Source organism: Heptranchias perlo, chromosome 19, assembly GCF_035084215.1.
Source record: "Heptranchias perlo isolate sHepPer1 chromosome 19, sHepPer1.hap1, whole genome shotgun sequence".
Taxonomy (NCBI): Eukaryota; Metazoa; Chordata; class Chondrichthyes; order Hexanchiformes; family Hexanchidae; genus Heptranchias; species Heptranchias perlo.
Window position 1 is genome coordinate 28,893,771 of NC_090343.1, and position 14,308 is coordinate 28,908,078.

At 43.5% G+C, this 14,308-nt stretch overlaps 1 protein-coding gene across 1 annotated transcript in view; it reads right to left on the reverse strand.

Annotated features, from left to right (window-relative positions):
* LOC137335279 (cadherin-4-like) overlaps positions 1 to 14,308 on the reverse strand; it is a 464,003-nt gene that overhangs the window by 28,565 nt on the left and 421,130 nt on the right. The window contains exons 12-13 of the mRNA XM_068000573.1: positions 12,792 to 13,025; positions 89 to 322 (exon numbers count right to left, since the gene is read on the reverse strand). Of these exons, the coding sequence (XP_067856674.1) occupies positions 89 to 322; positions 12,792 to 13,025 (468 nt within the window). The remainder of the gene's footprint in view (positions 1 to 88; positions 323 to 12,791; positions 13,026 to 14,308) is intronic.

Genomic DNA, 14,308 nt, shown 5'->3' on the forward strand with positions numbered 1-14,308 from the left:
CTGAAGAGCATTACAAATATGTCATTAGACTGTTAGCATGACCCTTATGCTAATTTAATCACTATTAAATTCTAACTTCAATACTTACTTAACAAAATGATGATACATATAAGAATTGCAATAATGGCTCCTGTGCCCAATCCAGCTGCTGCAATAGCACCAACAGCTGTACAATCTCCATGTTCATCACAAGGACAGACTTTCACTTTAATAACAGAGGTGCTAGATAATGGAGGATTGCCAGAATCTGTGATTATGATTGGAACATCATATACACCAGCGACCAGGAAACCAATCCTCAAACTGAGCTGGGCTGAGTCCCCTGTAGAATCCAGAATGAGAGAAAAGTCAACGGGAATTCCATACACCACAAACAATTCAATGAGCCCTTCCGCACCTAAAAATGCAGAGACAATCTCACCAGTGATCGTAAATCACAAGCCATGAAAGATTTACAATTCACACAAAATACATACAAGGAAAGACCATTCTTCATACACGTGAACGAATGATTGAAAACTCATGATTTGTTCGTGAGATATTTGGCTCATCTAGGAGAGTAAGCAATTGCTGGAATCTCATTGCATCCTTTCATTAGTTCAAGAGTACTGTGATTGTTAGTTATTGATTCTGTTTCACACTTTCTTGCATGCATTATCATTGTACAAGGCAAAACAAAATTTTCATTTGCACAGAACAGTTTATTATTTACTTAATCCCATGTTACATTGTGTTAAAAGTTGGATTATATACCAAATCACCTGTTTCACAAGTAAATTTGCCATAAACTGACAACTAACCAATGCAGAATGGTTTGAACAAATGGCATTGGCTTATTGTTTACCAGCCTGGTGATCACTAACTTTTTATAATGTTTTACAGCCACACTTATTCTGATTATTTTTATAGGATTACCAGCAGATGACCAATCATCATTACACCCCTAATAAAAGCATAAAGTCACACTGGAAACAGAATTAATGTCATATTTTAATACAAGGAAATTCATTCTAAGTTGTAATGATAATATAAAGTACAAGCTAAGATGTAGCATGTTTAAACTAGCATGGATAAAGAATTCTAATATTGCCTCTATACATCCTTGTAGACTTTATGGCACCTTTCGCAAAGTGTATTTACTCTGAAAAGAACAGGTGCAAGATTCATTTTTTGAAACTTTACTTGAGAATACTTAAAGTTTGTATGAGTTTGAGGGTGTCTAAGTGGAGTTGAACTAAGATAACTTTAATGATGTATGCTAATAGAATTTACATATGCAAATCACATTAATTATAAAATGGATTTTCTCTGTACCGCAAAAACATAACCCACAGCTTTATATTGGGAGGAAATATTTCTTTTGTTTTTAAAATATGCCAACAAACCTGTAAATGCAATTCTTCCCATTTAATAAACTGATAAGTAGGTTTAATTTAATAAACTAATGGTGATGCTTTTGAGCCTATTATACCCTAAAGTCAGCTCAGTTGTGGTCTTACATACACCAGACACAAGTGGGGATCCAAGTGGGACAAAACAAATCTTATTTGCTTGTGTAAGATAGACTCAGCAAATATGGTATATTAATGTTATCTTGATTGTGATGCCAATACCTTTGTTACTTTCCTCCCAATTTACCCAGCCACACAGGCAAGGCAAAAAAAAAATACAAGTAAACTGTAAAAAGATCAGCTGATTTTATAAGCAGGAGACTTGTTGTGTAGGACACCACAAGGACACATCTGTAGTAATCCAGCAATGAACTGCAAGCTCTAGTAGTCTCCCTGCTCTCTTGCTCACGCTAGAACATGGAGCCTGTTATCAGTATCCCGAAGACTAGTAACTTACAGGAATGATCAGATTTCTTTGTGTTTTTCAATTCTGTATGTTTTTTTTGGATGTCATCTCTAGGGATTTATTAACACATTTATAACAACTGAAATATCACTCGGTATAGTGTTAGAGCACCAGAAACCAGAACTCATGGGGTCCTTTGTGTAACAGAATTGTTCAGCCTATGGCCTATTAATATGTGTGCCTGTGCTAAATGCTTTCAAACTATTTGGGAATACTTGTTTCAAACATCATAAATACATAAAAACTCATTGATCGCTTGATATATATATATTAAAATGTAGTACAAGTGGATACTATTGTTTATTCAAATCTTCCAGTATCACTTTATCTTTTCTTGTTTTGCCTCTTTGTCAGATTATTTTCATAATGTTGTTGTTCCAATTAATTTATTTAATTTTTGGCTTTAGCTTCACTTAGCTTTTTCTCTAAGTTTGCCAATGTGATTTTTTATTTTATTTTGCATTTTGTTTTAGATTATATATTTTCTAATATTTTTATTTGTCACTGCATGTGGAGCTATTTTTAACACAGGGCCAGTTCAGAAAGAAACGAGAATATCCCAAAGGCTACTTTGAAGTAATTACAGCAGCACAAAAATTCCTCTAAAGGTTCAGTGTTAATATGGCACAAGAATGGTATTGTGGCACTTTTCTTCTGAGGAAACTCACGCGTAACTGATTTACGCTGAAATATTGCTACACGCGAATTTGCTTAATCGGTTGTGCCACTTCAGAGATCTGTCTGCTGAAACCCTCTGCCGCTCACATGCATTGTTCCACCTACCATACATAAGACCAGCTCATGCAAGTTTCCTGGATTGATGTGAATAATGTAGTGGTGTAGATTTATGCCCAAAAATCTAGGCTCAAATTCACCTAAATATCAGTGTAACTGAGGTTTCTGGAGTCGCGTTTTTAAAAAAATTCCTTACTGAGACCTGCACTGTACTTAACCAGAGTGCCGTCAATCTCAGAACACCTGCATTTTTTTGAACCCTCACCTGCCCACGCATTCAGAAGGACTAAGCAGCTGGACTAACCTTCCAAATGGGCATGGCCCTGTTCTGCATAATAATGGAAGAGAAAGAGGTGCAGCAGAATCAAGAGGCTCCAAGAACAAAGCAGCATGGCAGATGACAGCAGCCTACCCGCTATTAACCCCCTTGCTTGTTTTACACAGGTTTTTATGTTTCGGCGTAAGTAAATGAAGTCTGCAGGAAATTTTGGCGTAAGTTCTTATCAGCAAGATTGGTGTAGAAACCGGTGTAAATTTGGGTGTCATTTCTGCATAAGTGCAATCCAGGTAATTTGTGGCACACTGCAAGAGCATGTCTGGAGAATTGGATGGATCAGTGGATTAGACACAAGCCACTGACTTCTGGGATCTGGGATCAAATAGAGACCAGACATATGGGGGGCTAAATGGGGCCATGTAGTCCTCGTTTTATAGGCGTAGTGCAGATACCTAAGCCCCAAAAATGGCGTCAGAGATGTACACACACACTTCCGGCATGACGTTTGCAGGACGCCATCCTGGTAAAGGCACTTAACGAATGCCAGAAACATGTGGAGTAGGGAGATTATGGCGTGAATCAGTGTGCAATGCTGATTTGAACTCCCTGCTCCAGCCTATGCATTGTCTTAACCTCGCACAGCTGAACAGGAGTTATAGGGCATGAAGGACCCCCACTCACCAGTGCTATTTAAAGGGAGCATGCAGGAGTTACAGGTTAGTTGCTGGATTAGTTATTCTGGATACTGGTACAATTATGGGTGTTTGTGGATGTTTTCGGATGTTTTCTATACTGTGAGAAAGTTGCAATGTTATATAGAGAGACGTCTGGGTGGTCTTGCAGTACTGTTGGTGACATTTAAAATCGTATGCTGAACAAGGTTGCTTCCAGACACGGATTGCCTGCTAGGGTTTCCTCTGGGAATTGAGCATGACTGGGAGCATTCAGTGAGGCCACACAGAGCAGGACAAGCTGCTAGAAGAGGGAGGAGGAGGCAGCACAGGGCACTCAGCAGGAGGCTATATCCGACGAGGGCCTTGAGGGACCAATTCTCTTACCTCAACTTCAGCGACGACCAGTGTATCCGACGGCTGTAGTTCACTAAAGAGGTCATGACTGAGATTTCACAACTGCAGCCTCAGAGCAGGGCAAGGACAGCTTTGCCTGTGGCTGTCAAGGTAACCGTGGCGCTTAATTTTTACAGCTCTGGCTCCTTTCAGACTGCTGTGGGAGATACAAGCAACATCTCGTAGTTTGCAGTTCACTGTTATATAAGGGAGGTCACTGAGGCTCTGTACGCACTCAGAAACAGATTCATTTCATTCCCTCTTGCCAGAGACAAGCAGCAGGAGCGAGCACGAGGGTTTTCTTGCATTGCAGCCTTCCCCACGTTGCAGGGTGCCACTGACTGCACGCATATTATCATGCGTGCTCCACACCTGAACTCAGCCATCTTCATGAACAGAAATGAATTCCACTCCCTCAATGTACAGCTGGTGTGCGATCACACACATCGCATCGTGCAGGTCAATACCCGCTATCCTGACAGCAGTCATGATTCCTTCATTCTGTGGCTGTCCATCGTGACACCTATATTTCAACCAGCACGGCCAAAGGTTGGCTACTGGGCGACAAGGGTTGTCTCCTCATGAAGTGGCTCATGACTCCGGTCCGGAATGCATGCTCACATGCACAGCAGGCGTATAACAAGAGCCATGCTGTCACATGGAACATCATAGAACACACCATAGGCGTCCTCAAGCAACAGCTCCGCTGCCTGGACCGCTCTGGAGGAGCCCTGCAGTACTCAGCTCAGTGGGTATCAAGATTTTTCATTGTATGCTGCACGCTGAACAACCTCGCCATTATGAGGGGACAGCTCTTGCCACCGAGAACCTGAGCAAGAGGAAAAGGCAGAGGAGGAACAGGCAGAGGCAGAAGAGGTGAAGGAAAAGGAGGAGGAAATGGAAGAAGAGGAGGAAGTGCAGCAGGAAGTTGAGGAAGAGGCAGGGAGGCAACAACGTAGACAGGCCCTGTCTGCCAGGGCTCTGCGTGATCAGATTATTAATGAGCGATACCAGTAACCTCAATGGCACCTCCTCATTCACCAACAGTCCCACACTCCTTACCTTTCCTCTCCCACATGACCATCAAATCGTCCTCCTTAGGATTACTCATTGCTTTTTCCCTCAGCGCATCGCAGAAATGAAAACCAACACCAAATACAAATTCATAACTTTATTTATCGATTTACACATCAAATGATTCAAACAAACTGATACTATTCACCCTCGTGCATTCCCTTAGTGCCTGTTGTTCGTGTGCCTTTACCTTTCCTTGTGCTCCTACGAGGTGCATCCCCAGTGGCTGGAGCATGGGTGGTGGAAGGTTGCTGACCTTCAATTGAGAAGAGTGCAGATGGCCTTGGAGGACGATCATGAGCAGCTCTGTGCCGGAACGGCCATGCTTCAGACTGCACCATTTCAGACTGAGTTGCAGCAGTCTGGCCTGGCTGGCTGACAGGCAACAGCAACGGCACAGGCAGAGTGGCAGGGGTGGAAGCAGGAATGCCGTCATCCTGAGAGAGGACAGCAGGTACATCTTCAATGGAGATACTGGCACTCTCCTGGGGCGGCGCCCCAGCACTCTTACAAACTGCATCACTAGCCTCATCCACTGCTGTACACATTACACCCACCTCTCACCCACCTACCAACAAACTCTTGCAAACAGTACGCAGATCTTCAAATCAGATGCTTCAATCTTCTGGAGAACAGATTGCTGGACTGCTGTGACACCCTGGAAGCCCCGTTCCACATTGGAACCCAGAGCCACGATAGTAGCAGTCTGAGCTTCCAAAGCAACAGTCAGACCTTGGATGGCAGATGTTTGTGCTGCAACGGAAGCTGAGACATCAGTCATCAGACGCTGCATGGTGGGTTCCGTGGGTGTGCTGATGGAGGTGACCACCCGTTCCATGTGGGAAAGGATGGGCTCCAAGCTCTGCGCCAAGTTGGAGCTGGACTCCTCCATGCCCCTTGGTATTGTGCGCAGGATTTCTGGCAGGCTTTTCAATGCACCAAGCATTTCGTTGTGTACGCCCATCAGCCTTCTTCTGTGGTCTGGCCCATCGAGGTCATCATCTGACTCCTTTGCGGCAGAACTAGTGTGCGACCTCAACCCCCGGCGAGCTGGCACCTGCGGTATCCGATCCCCCCACACTGGCTCCTGCGCACTTGTGCCCAGTGTTTCACCACGTGCGGATCCCTCCTCTATCCCAGCCTCTAAACTACGCGCTGTCTCAGACTCTGAGCTGGTGGCTCTGGGTGTAAGATCGAGTGACGGTGTGTCTGCATCATCACTGTCATCTTCCTCGGCCTCCTCTGACTGTGCCAGTTCCAATTCTTGGGATTCTGAAATGACAAAGGGACACGGGTTGAATTGTGGTGCGGGGAGAGGAGAAAGTAAGATGTGCGGGCTCACACCATCTGGAGAACATCAGTCATGAAAGATTGTGGGAAAAGAGAAGTGGGATGCAAGAAGGAGGAGAGGTACACAGAGACCCTCATCATCGATACCTCCAGCACCGCCAGTGGCCACTGCCGCAGCGACGGCCCGTCCAATGATAGACAGCACTATCTACTCCCTGGGGTTGAGGACAGTGTAGGCTTGTCTGTCTTCCCCCAGTTCTTTCCTGCTGCCTCCTGTTATGCGCCACCTTCTTCTGCAAGAAAGAGGGAAGTGTGTCAGAGAGTGTCCTGCAAGATGTTTTGATGATGTGCCTGTCATAGTTGAATATCTGCCAGTGTGTGTGATCTGTGAGTTGTGGATGTGCGGCTTTCAACAGTGGTAATGTGTAAGGGTAAGAGGAAGCATCTGACTGGAAGAGTTGAGTACTGATTGCAAGAGTTTGTTGGTAGGTGGGTGTCGGGGGGGGGGCGTTGGGGGTGAGGGGGGTGTGGGGGGTGTAGTGCACGGAGCAATGGATGCGGCTAGTGATGCAGTTGGTAGGAGACACTACTTGACGGTTGAACTCACTCACCTTGATCACTCGTGTCAAATCATTGAACTTCTTCCTGCACTACATGCACGTGCATAGTGCAATGCTCCTGGCATTGACCTTGTGTGTGACTTCCTCCCACTACCTCTTCAGCAAATGTCTTCAAGGCCTCCAGCCCCTCTGTGGATAAAGGACGCCCCTCTATGTCTTCACCTCTTCCATCAAGGCCTCTAGTGAATCATCTGAGAACCTTGGTGCACACTCCCTCGCAGTGCAGCCATTCCTCATTATCCTGCAGCACAGAGTTAGTTGCCAAACGAATTCTAACACTTCCTGCAGCCACAGTTTTTTTTTAATTCATTCATGGGATGTGGGCGTCGCTGGCAAGGCCAGCATTTATTGGCCCATCCCTAATTGCTCGAGAAGGTGAGCCGCCTTCTTGACACGCTGCAGTCCGTGTGGTGAAGGTTCTCCCACAGTGCTGTTAGGTAGGGAGTTCCAGGATTTTGACTCAGCGACGAATGAAGGAATGGCGATATATTTCCAAGTTGGGATGGTGTGTGACTTGGAGGGCAACGTGCAGATGGGGTTGTTCCCATGTGCGTGCTGCCCTTGTCCTTCTCGGTGGTAGAGGTCGCGGGTTTGGAAGGTGCTGTCGAAGAAGCCTTGGCAAGTTGCTGCAGTGCATCCTGTGGATGGTACACACTGCAGCTACGGTGCGGTGGTGGTGAAGGGAGTGAATGTTAGGGTGGTGGATGGGGTGCCAATCAAGTGGGCTTCTTTGTCCTGGATGGTGTTGAGCTTCTTGAGTGTTGCGAGAGCTGCAGTCATCCAGGCAAGTGGAGAGTATTCCATCATACTCCGGACTTATGCCTTGTAGATGGTGGAAAGGCTTTGGGAAGTCAGGAGGTGAGTCACTCGTTGCGGAACACCCAGCCTCTGACCTGCTCTTGTATCCACGGTATTTATGTGGCTGGTCCAGTTAAGTTTCTGATCAATGGTGACCCCCAGGATATTGATGGTGGGGGATTCGGCAATGGTAATGCCGTTGAATGTCAAGGGGAGGTGGTTAGACTCTCTCTTGTCGGAGATGGTCATTGCCTGGCACTTGTCTGGCGCGAATGTTACTTCGCTCTTAAAGATCTGAGGAGACTGCGTTCTATCCCTTTAAGAGGAGCAGGCTGCCTTTAAGTAGTGCTCGCCACTCCTGATATCGGGGCCTCCTGTTGGTGCGTGCAGCCAATCAAAAGCGAAGGTAATGCTGGCTGCATGCAGCAATCATTTAAATGATCAGGCAGCATGAATGTTGTGCGGGTTAATAGCGCACCGCGATCTCAGCGCCTGTTTTCGGGGGTTAACCAATTTTAACCCCCATAGGATGAAAGTCTCTTTTGTTTGTGTACTCAAGCCAATTCCTGATGGACTTGGGCCTACAGCCCAAAACTTACCCTAATTCAACAGGAATTGGTAATTGAAAAAGAGGGGGGAAAAAAATCACACGAGTGCAGTTATGCTCTTCTAAGATTAGGGTTAAGGTATGATGTTGGGCCAGAGTATAGGGAACTTGATTCTGCATCTGGTTGTGCTTTAAATGACCAGATGGCGATTGATGCTGATACCGGATGTCTGAACAGAGAACAGTTCCATCCCAAACAGTAATATGGGGTTTGCTTTGCTAGGTGATTCTCGGGGTCTGGCAAAACTGAGGGGAGGTGTTCTAGGATGTTGCAGCACTGGGGGAGGTGCTGCTAAGGTCTGGCGGAACTGGAAGAAATACTGGTTTCCGAAAGTTCTGGTATCTGTCAGTACCGCAGCAGAGGTTCCAAAGCTGTGGCAGCATTGGAGGGGTGACAGGTCTGGTAGCATTGGGGGTGGGGGAATTACAGAACCTGGCAGCATTTGGAGAGGGTATCCAAGGCTTGGTGGCATAGGGGAAGAGATCCTAGAATTTGAGAGGAATGCAACGGAGATTAGGAGTCAATTTTGGCTCAGTGGTGGCACTCTCACCTGGGTCAGAAGGTTGTGGGTTCAAGCTGGGCTATGGCAGCATTGAAAAAGGGACCGAATGCAGTCTCCTCAGACCAGCCCCGCAAGTTCTTAGGCTGTCAGAGATTAGGGCAAATTTTGCCATTATTATATTTACCAATTGTATTCTGGCATTTGGTCAGTATTTAAAGTGCTTTAGGTCAGGATCCAGAATAGCAGAAAAAGACAGCTACTCTGTTTGTCTTCTGTGAAATAAAATGCAAGCAGTGTAATTCAGCAGTAAAATTACCCAAAAAAAATAAAAATAAACATGTGTTTTGGAATCATTTGGAAGACAAAAAAAATCAGAGCCCTTGCCACTGGACAAAGAGCCTTTCATTTGCAGTGAGTAAATCCGACAGAATCATGGTGAACACTGCACACATTCAGATTGTTGCATCTCCCTGAACCAAATAAAATTATAGCTGTGGGTGAAATTTTCAACTTCAAGCCATGGCTTTTCTGACAGCCTGAGATCTCAGACATTAACTTCGGGTTCGCTCATATTGTCTCCTCCCTGTCTTCTGTTTACGAGCAAGGCATGTCTCACCTAATCTTTGCCATGCCCATGTAACCTGAATTCCCTCTGTGTCCATTCATATATACATTCTGGCAGTCACTCCTGACCTTCGCCTAATATTCTCCTTTCTTCCCTACTGATCCCTCTTCTTCCTCATCCACAGGCTGCCCCTTTGGCGATTTCATCTGAAGATATGGGGTTAGCTTCCACATGCATGCTGACAACACCCAGCTCTACCTCTCCACCACCTCTCTCAATTTCTCCACTGCCTGTGTTGTCAGACTAATTGTCCGATATCCAGTCCTGCATCAGCTGCAATTAACGTTGGGAAGACCTGAGCCATCGTCTTTGACCGTTGTAATGAACTCTTTACCCTTGTCATTGATTCCATTCCCCTCCTTGTTCACTGTCTCAGGTTGAACCAGACTGTTTGCAAACTTGGTGTTCTAATTGGCTGCCTAATGAGCTTCTGATCGCAGATCCTCTCCGTCATAAAGACCATCTATTTCCACCTCCGTAACATTGCATGTCTCTGCCCCGCCTCAGCCCATCAGCTGCTGAAAGCCTTGTCCATGCCTTTGTTACCTCCAGACTCGATTATTCCAATGCTCTCCTGCTGGCCTCCCATTATCCACCCTCCGTAAGCTTCAGATGCACCAAATCTCTGCTGACCTTATTCTATCCCACACCAAGTCCCGTTCAACTATAACCTCTCTCCTTGCTGAGATTGGCTTGCGGTTCCTCAATGTCTAAAATGTAAAATTCACATCCTTGTATTTAATTCCCATCGTAACCTTGCCTCTGCATGACTTTAAAATGGGGACTGAATTATGCCTGTATGCCCTGGTCCAATTATTCCACACCCTCTAAACCCACATCATCTAAAGACTATACATGGTTTTTCATTCCTTTGTGCAACATCACAGTGGATCAACTCATAGAAATAAATTCATATATACACTTGAGAGTGAAGATCATAATGATAACATTCTACACTTTTTTTTAAAAAACAAAATACATTTTCTTTAACTTCTCTAAAATTTGTCAAGCATATAAATCAATATCAAAGAAACAAAAGTTCATACAGTGAGACTGTTAAAGGCTCAACACATCTGCTTTTTAAACCCATGTGATGGATGACGAACAGCTTAAACTGTTAAGCCCTTGGGAAACTGGAAGACAAAGTAGTTTGGAACAGTGTTTTCACCTCTGATCTGGGTTCACATTTACAAACAGGATGAAAGTTTATTTTCCGTAACAGCTAGCAAGTTGTTGAAATGAATAGTGGCACCCCAGATCTCAGTAAATACAATCCACAATGGAAAGTGGTGTTTAAATTCAGCACAATCAAAAGCTTATTCAAGATGTAACTCAAAGGCCATGAGGAAAGACACCTTGGGAAATGAAGAAGTTATGCTTGTTCAACAGAGATGCTCGAAGTTTGGGATTTAGGTACACTGTCAAAGTAATGCATGAGGAGTTCTGCACTGCATTTAGCCTGTGTACTTCTGACCTGGAACTGATCGATACTGTCAGCAGGTAGGAAACAGAAAAAAATATCAATTCCCAGCACTGCTATGCAGCACATCTACAGGCACAACTATATCACCTCAATTATTCTGAAAGGTAGCAGTTCTCTTTGAATCAGTATGCTATGTGAACTATAAAATCAGAAGTCCAAATAAAGGTTCTAAATCTTTGTATTAAAAATGTTTCCACATTGCCAGCATGTGAGAGACAGCACATTACCAAGCATTTGCAGTGTTACATTTTTCTATCCTAGCATGTGGTATAAATAATCATTTACTTAGGAACCATGGCGTTTTAAATAAAATATAATTTAACTCAGAACGACTGTGGTTGCTTTGTAGCTTTTATTGCAGATAATTTGGCTGCTGACAAATATAGCTGGGATCCAAAGTCGGTTACTTGTCCCCCTAAAAAAGTGATGTGACAGTGATCTCCATTTCCTTGGGAGAGATTGGTGCGTCATGGGTGACTTAAAGTCAAGGACATCAACAGAAATAGAGTACATGAGGGAAGATTGCTGCTATTCACTATTTCTAGAGGTATCATAAATATATTTTTTTAGACACATGAATGATTTTACGATCAGTTACAAACAGCAGAACTCTTCCCCAAGTAAATCCAATAGCCATCTAGTGTTCTGTTCACACTTATCCTACCATTTTTTGAAGTGTGAGAGATATATGTCTACAAATAAAGGGTGTTGATCACCACACCCAATTCTCCGATCTGCACGCCCTCAACTGAGGTTCCATGCTGGGAATGGGGCCTTGCAAAATTTCCTCTACAGACTATTTTGCACTGGATTGTGGTTTGCATCAACAAATCATTTTGGGGCAAGGTATTAAACAAATTATTTTCATGTTCTTATGTATGTAAATATTGTAAGTGCCCATGGAGCAGTGTACATGATGAAGTCAGAAGCACAAGAAACCACAAGGATAATTTGTACTTAGAAGAAAAAATAAAATTACTGCAACCTTCATTGGATTAATTGCTATGTCTTTTTAACAGCATGATTTCTAGCTTATTACAGAAAATTCCATATGATGTAATTTGTAACATTATAAAAATATTACACTGAAATTGTAAATAAAAGAATTCAAATAATCCAGTATCTGAAGAGGTGAGTGACACCTTTCAGCAGCAAGAATTTAATTCTATCTTAAGTGGCACTTCATGGTATTGTTAAAATGTCCAGTTATTGGAGCACATCAGTGACCAAGTAGCCAAAAAGGATTACGTTTCTGGATCGCCCTGAGGAGAACGAGGAAGCTGCTCCATATGTGACTGTGAAAATTAACTAGAACTTTCCATTCTAATTTCTATTGGTGAAACAACTCTGCAATATGAACAGAGTGGTTTCGCCAACAGGATTGGAACTCTAAATTCTTAGAACCACATTCTGCCTGCAGCTCTGTACATAAACCTATTCTAAGAGTAAGCTGTTCACTCATATACCAGAAGTTAGCATAAAATAGGCTACAGCAGTTTAACTCACTAGCTTTCTCTCGAGGGCCACTCTCGCATGCAGCAACTGTGACCACAGAGCATTGAGACGTGGGTGTGTGCCTGCGAGCTCTAAGAAAAGCTGCAGAAACGTACCACTGCTAAACAGCCATTAGCAGAGACTCAGAGAGCCACAGGATAGGTGAAGAGGGACATGGGGTTTGCAAATGTTGCTATGAGTAACACTGAGTCAGATTTCAACTTTTACTTTGGGCAAGAATTTTTGTTTTAACTCAATTGAGTTGAGTGTTTCATTATTTTGTTCTTACAATGTGCGTCACTATCAGAACTTAATGACACCTATCATCTAAATTGGAGTGTTGTGCAGGGTCATGTCTTACCATTCAAACGGGTGATTGTCCAGTTCCTCTTGACACCCGATGGATTTTTTGCCAGCTCAAAGACAAAGGGGCCTGTATTCGGATCTCTGTCGGCGTCTCCTGCTGTGATGTTTATTGCGTTTGGATTAGGCTTTTCACAAATCTGGGCCTCTTTAGGAATCAGCTCTGGTGCATTATCATTAACATCAATGAGGTAAATTTGAAAGGTGCCGGTGCCACTTGCTGCAGGTTTGCCTGTATGAAGACAACGCGCCTGTTAGTTCATGGTGAAGCATTTATTAAAGCAATTACTTCTCAATTTGGACAAGTCAGTAATATTATACATAAAGTTTAAATGTATATAAAATAATAGTGGAGTACAAAAACTTTCAGTTTTATTTCAGAATGAGGCTGCTTGGAGGAGAGGTCTCCCTCCACTTTGTTTCAGTTAAGTTGGGCCTTTACGCCCCAGTTACACTCCAAATTTGGTTTTGGCTTTGCACCAACATTAAGCTTGTGCACCTTGTGCATGATACAGTTGGATGTAAATGCACTCTTAATATGAACAACGCTTGTCAGCACCAGTGATGATACAACTTTGGTGGAAGATTGCAGAACCTCTGGAGAAATAACATAAAAAGGATTTTAAAAAGGTGCTTTAGAGCGGTTCTCCCGTTCTTCTGTTCAAGTTTCAGCTCAAGATTAGGAGAATGTTGCAGAACTTCACCCTTGACTGTAAATGCACCACAGGTCTTTGAAAAGAGTTGACAAGTAATACTTGGAATCGAAGTTCACAGTGCTTTTACTGTCGCCAGGCTATCAAAATATGAGCATAGTATGAAATGTCAAACAGTTGAAAACATAATGTTCTGCCTACTTTTTTTTGTTACACCTTCAGGGCCTACTTCAGTCTCCATGTGGTAAAACTAGATTAAAATAGGTCAGAGTTTTACCATTTGAGAGACTTTGACTGGCATGAAAGTCTTGATAGCCATGGAAAGCACCATTGCAACACAGACCGCAGCAGTTTAAGAAGGCCTGCCACCACCTTTACAGGACAACGAGGGATGAGCAATAAATGTGGCATTGCCAACGTTGGCCACATCCCAAGAACAAATAAAAAAATCTTCAGATTAAATGGATTTGGATAAACTTGAAAAATCTATGGTTGTCATAATTAGTGTCAGTTGAAAATCAGTTCTGTTATTCCGTTCAGAAAAAAACATTTTACTAGTCTATATTCTTCTCTGCACAGGCAAATCATTTGTTTTTTGCATTAAAGCCTTGGGGTGATTTCACGATTTGCCACTCCCAGTGGGAGTGGTGCTCACAGAAAGCATGTCTACATATATCATAAGCTGTCCACACAGCGTTGGATCACACCTTAAAGTGTCCAGAGCTGGATGGAAATAAATTCTCCTAAATGTGGGTTATTCGTACCTCTGCCTCAATGGCTTAGTGAGATGTTTTGGTTTTTCATGGTGATTTTATGAGTAGATGGTCATTTCTTGAGAGTTTTTTCCCATACTGGATTTTGA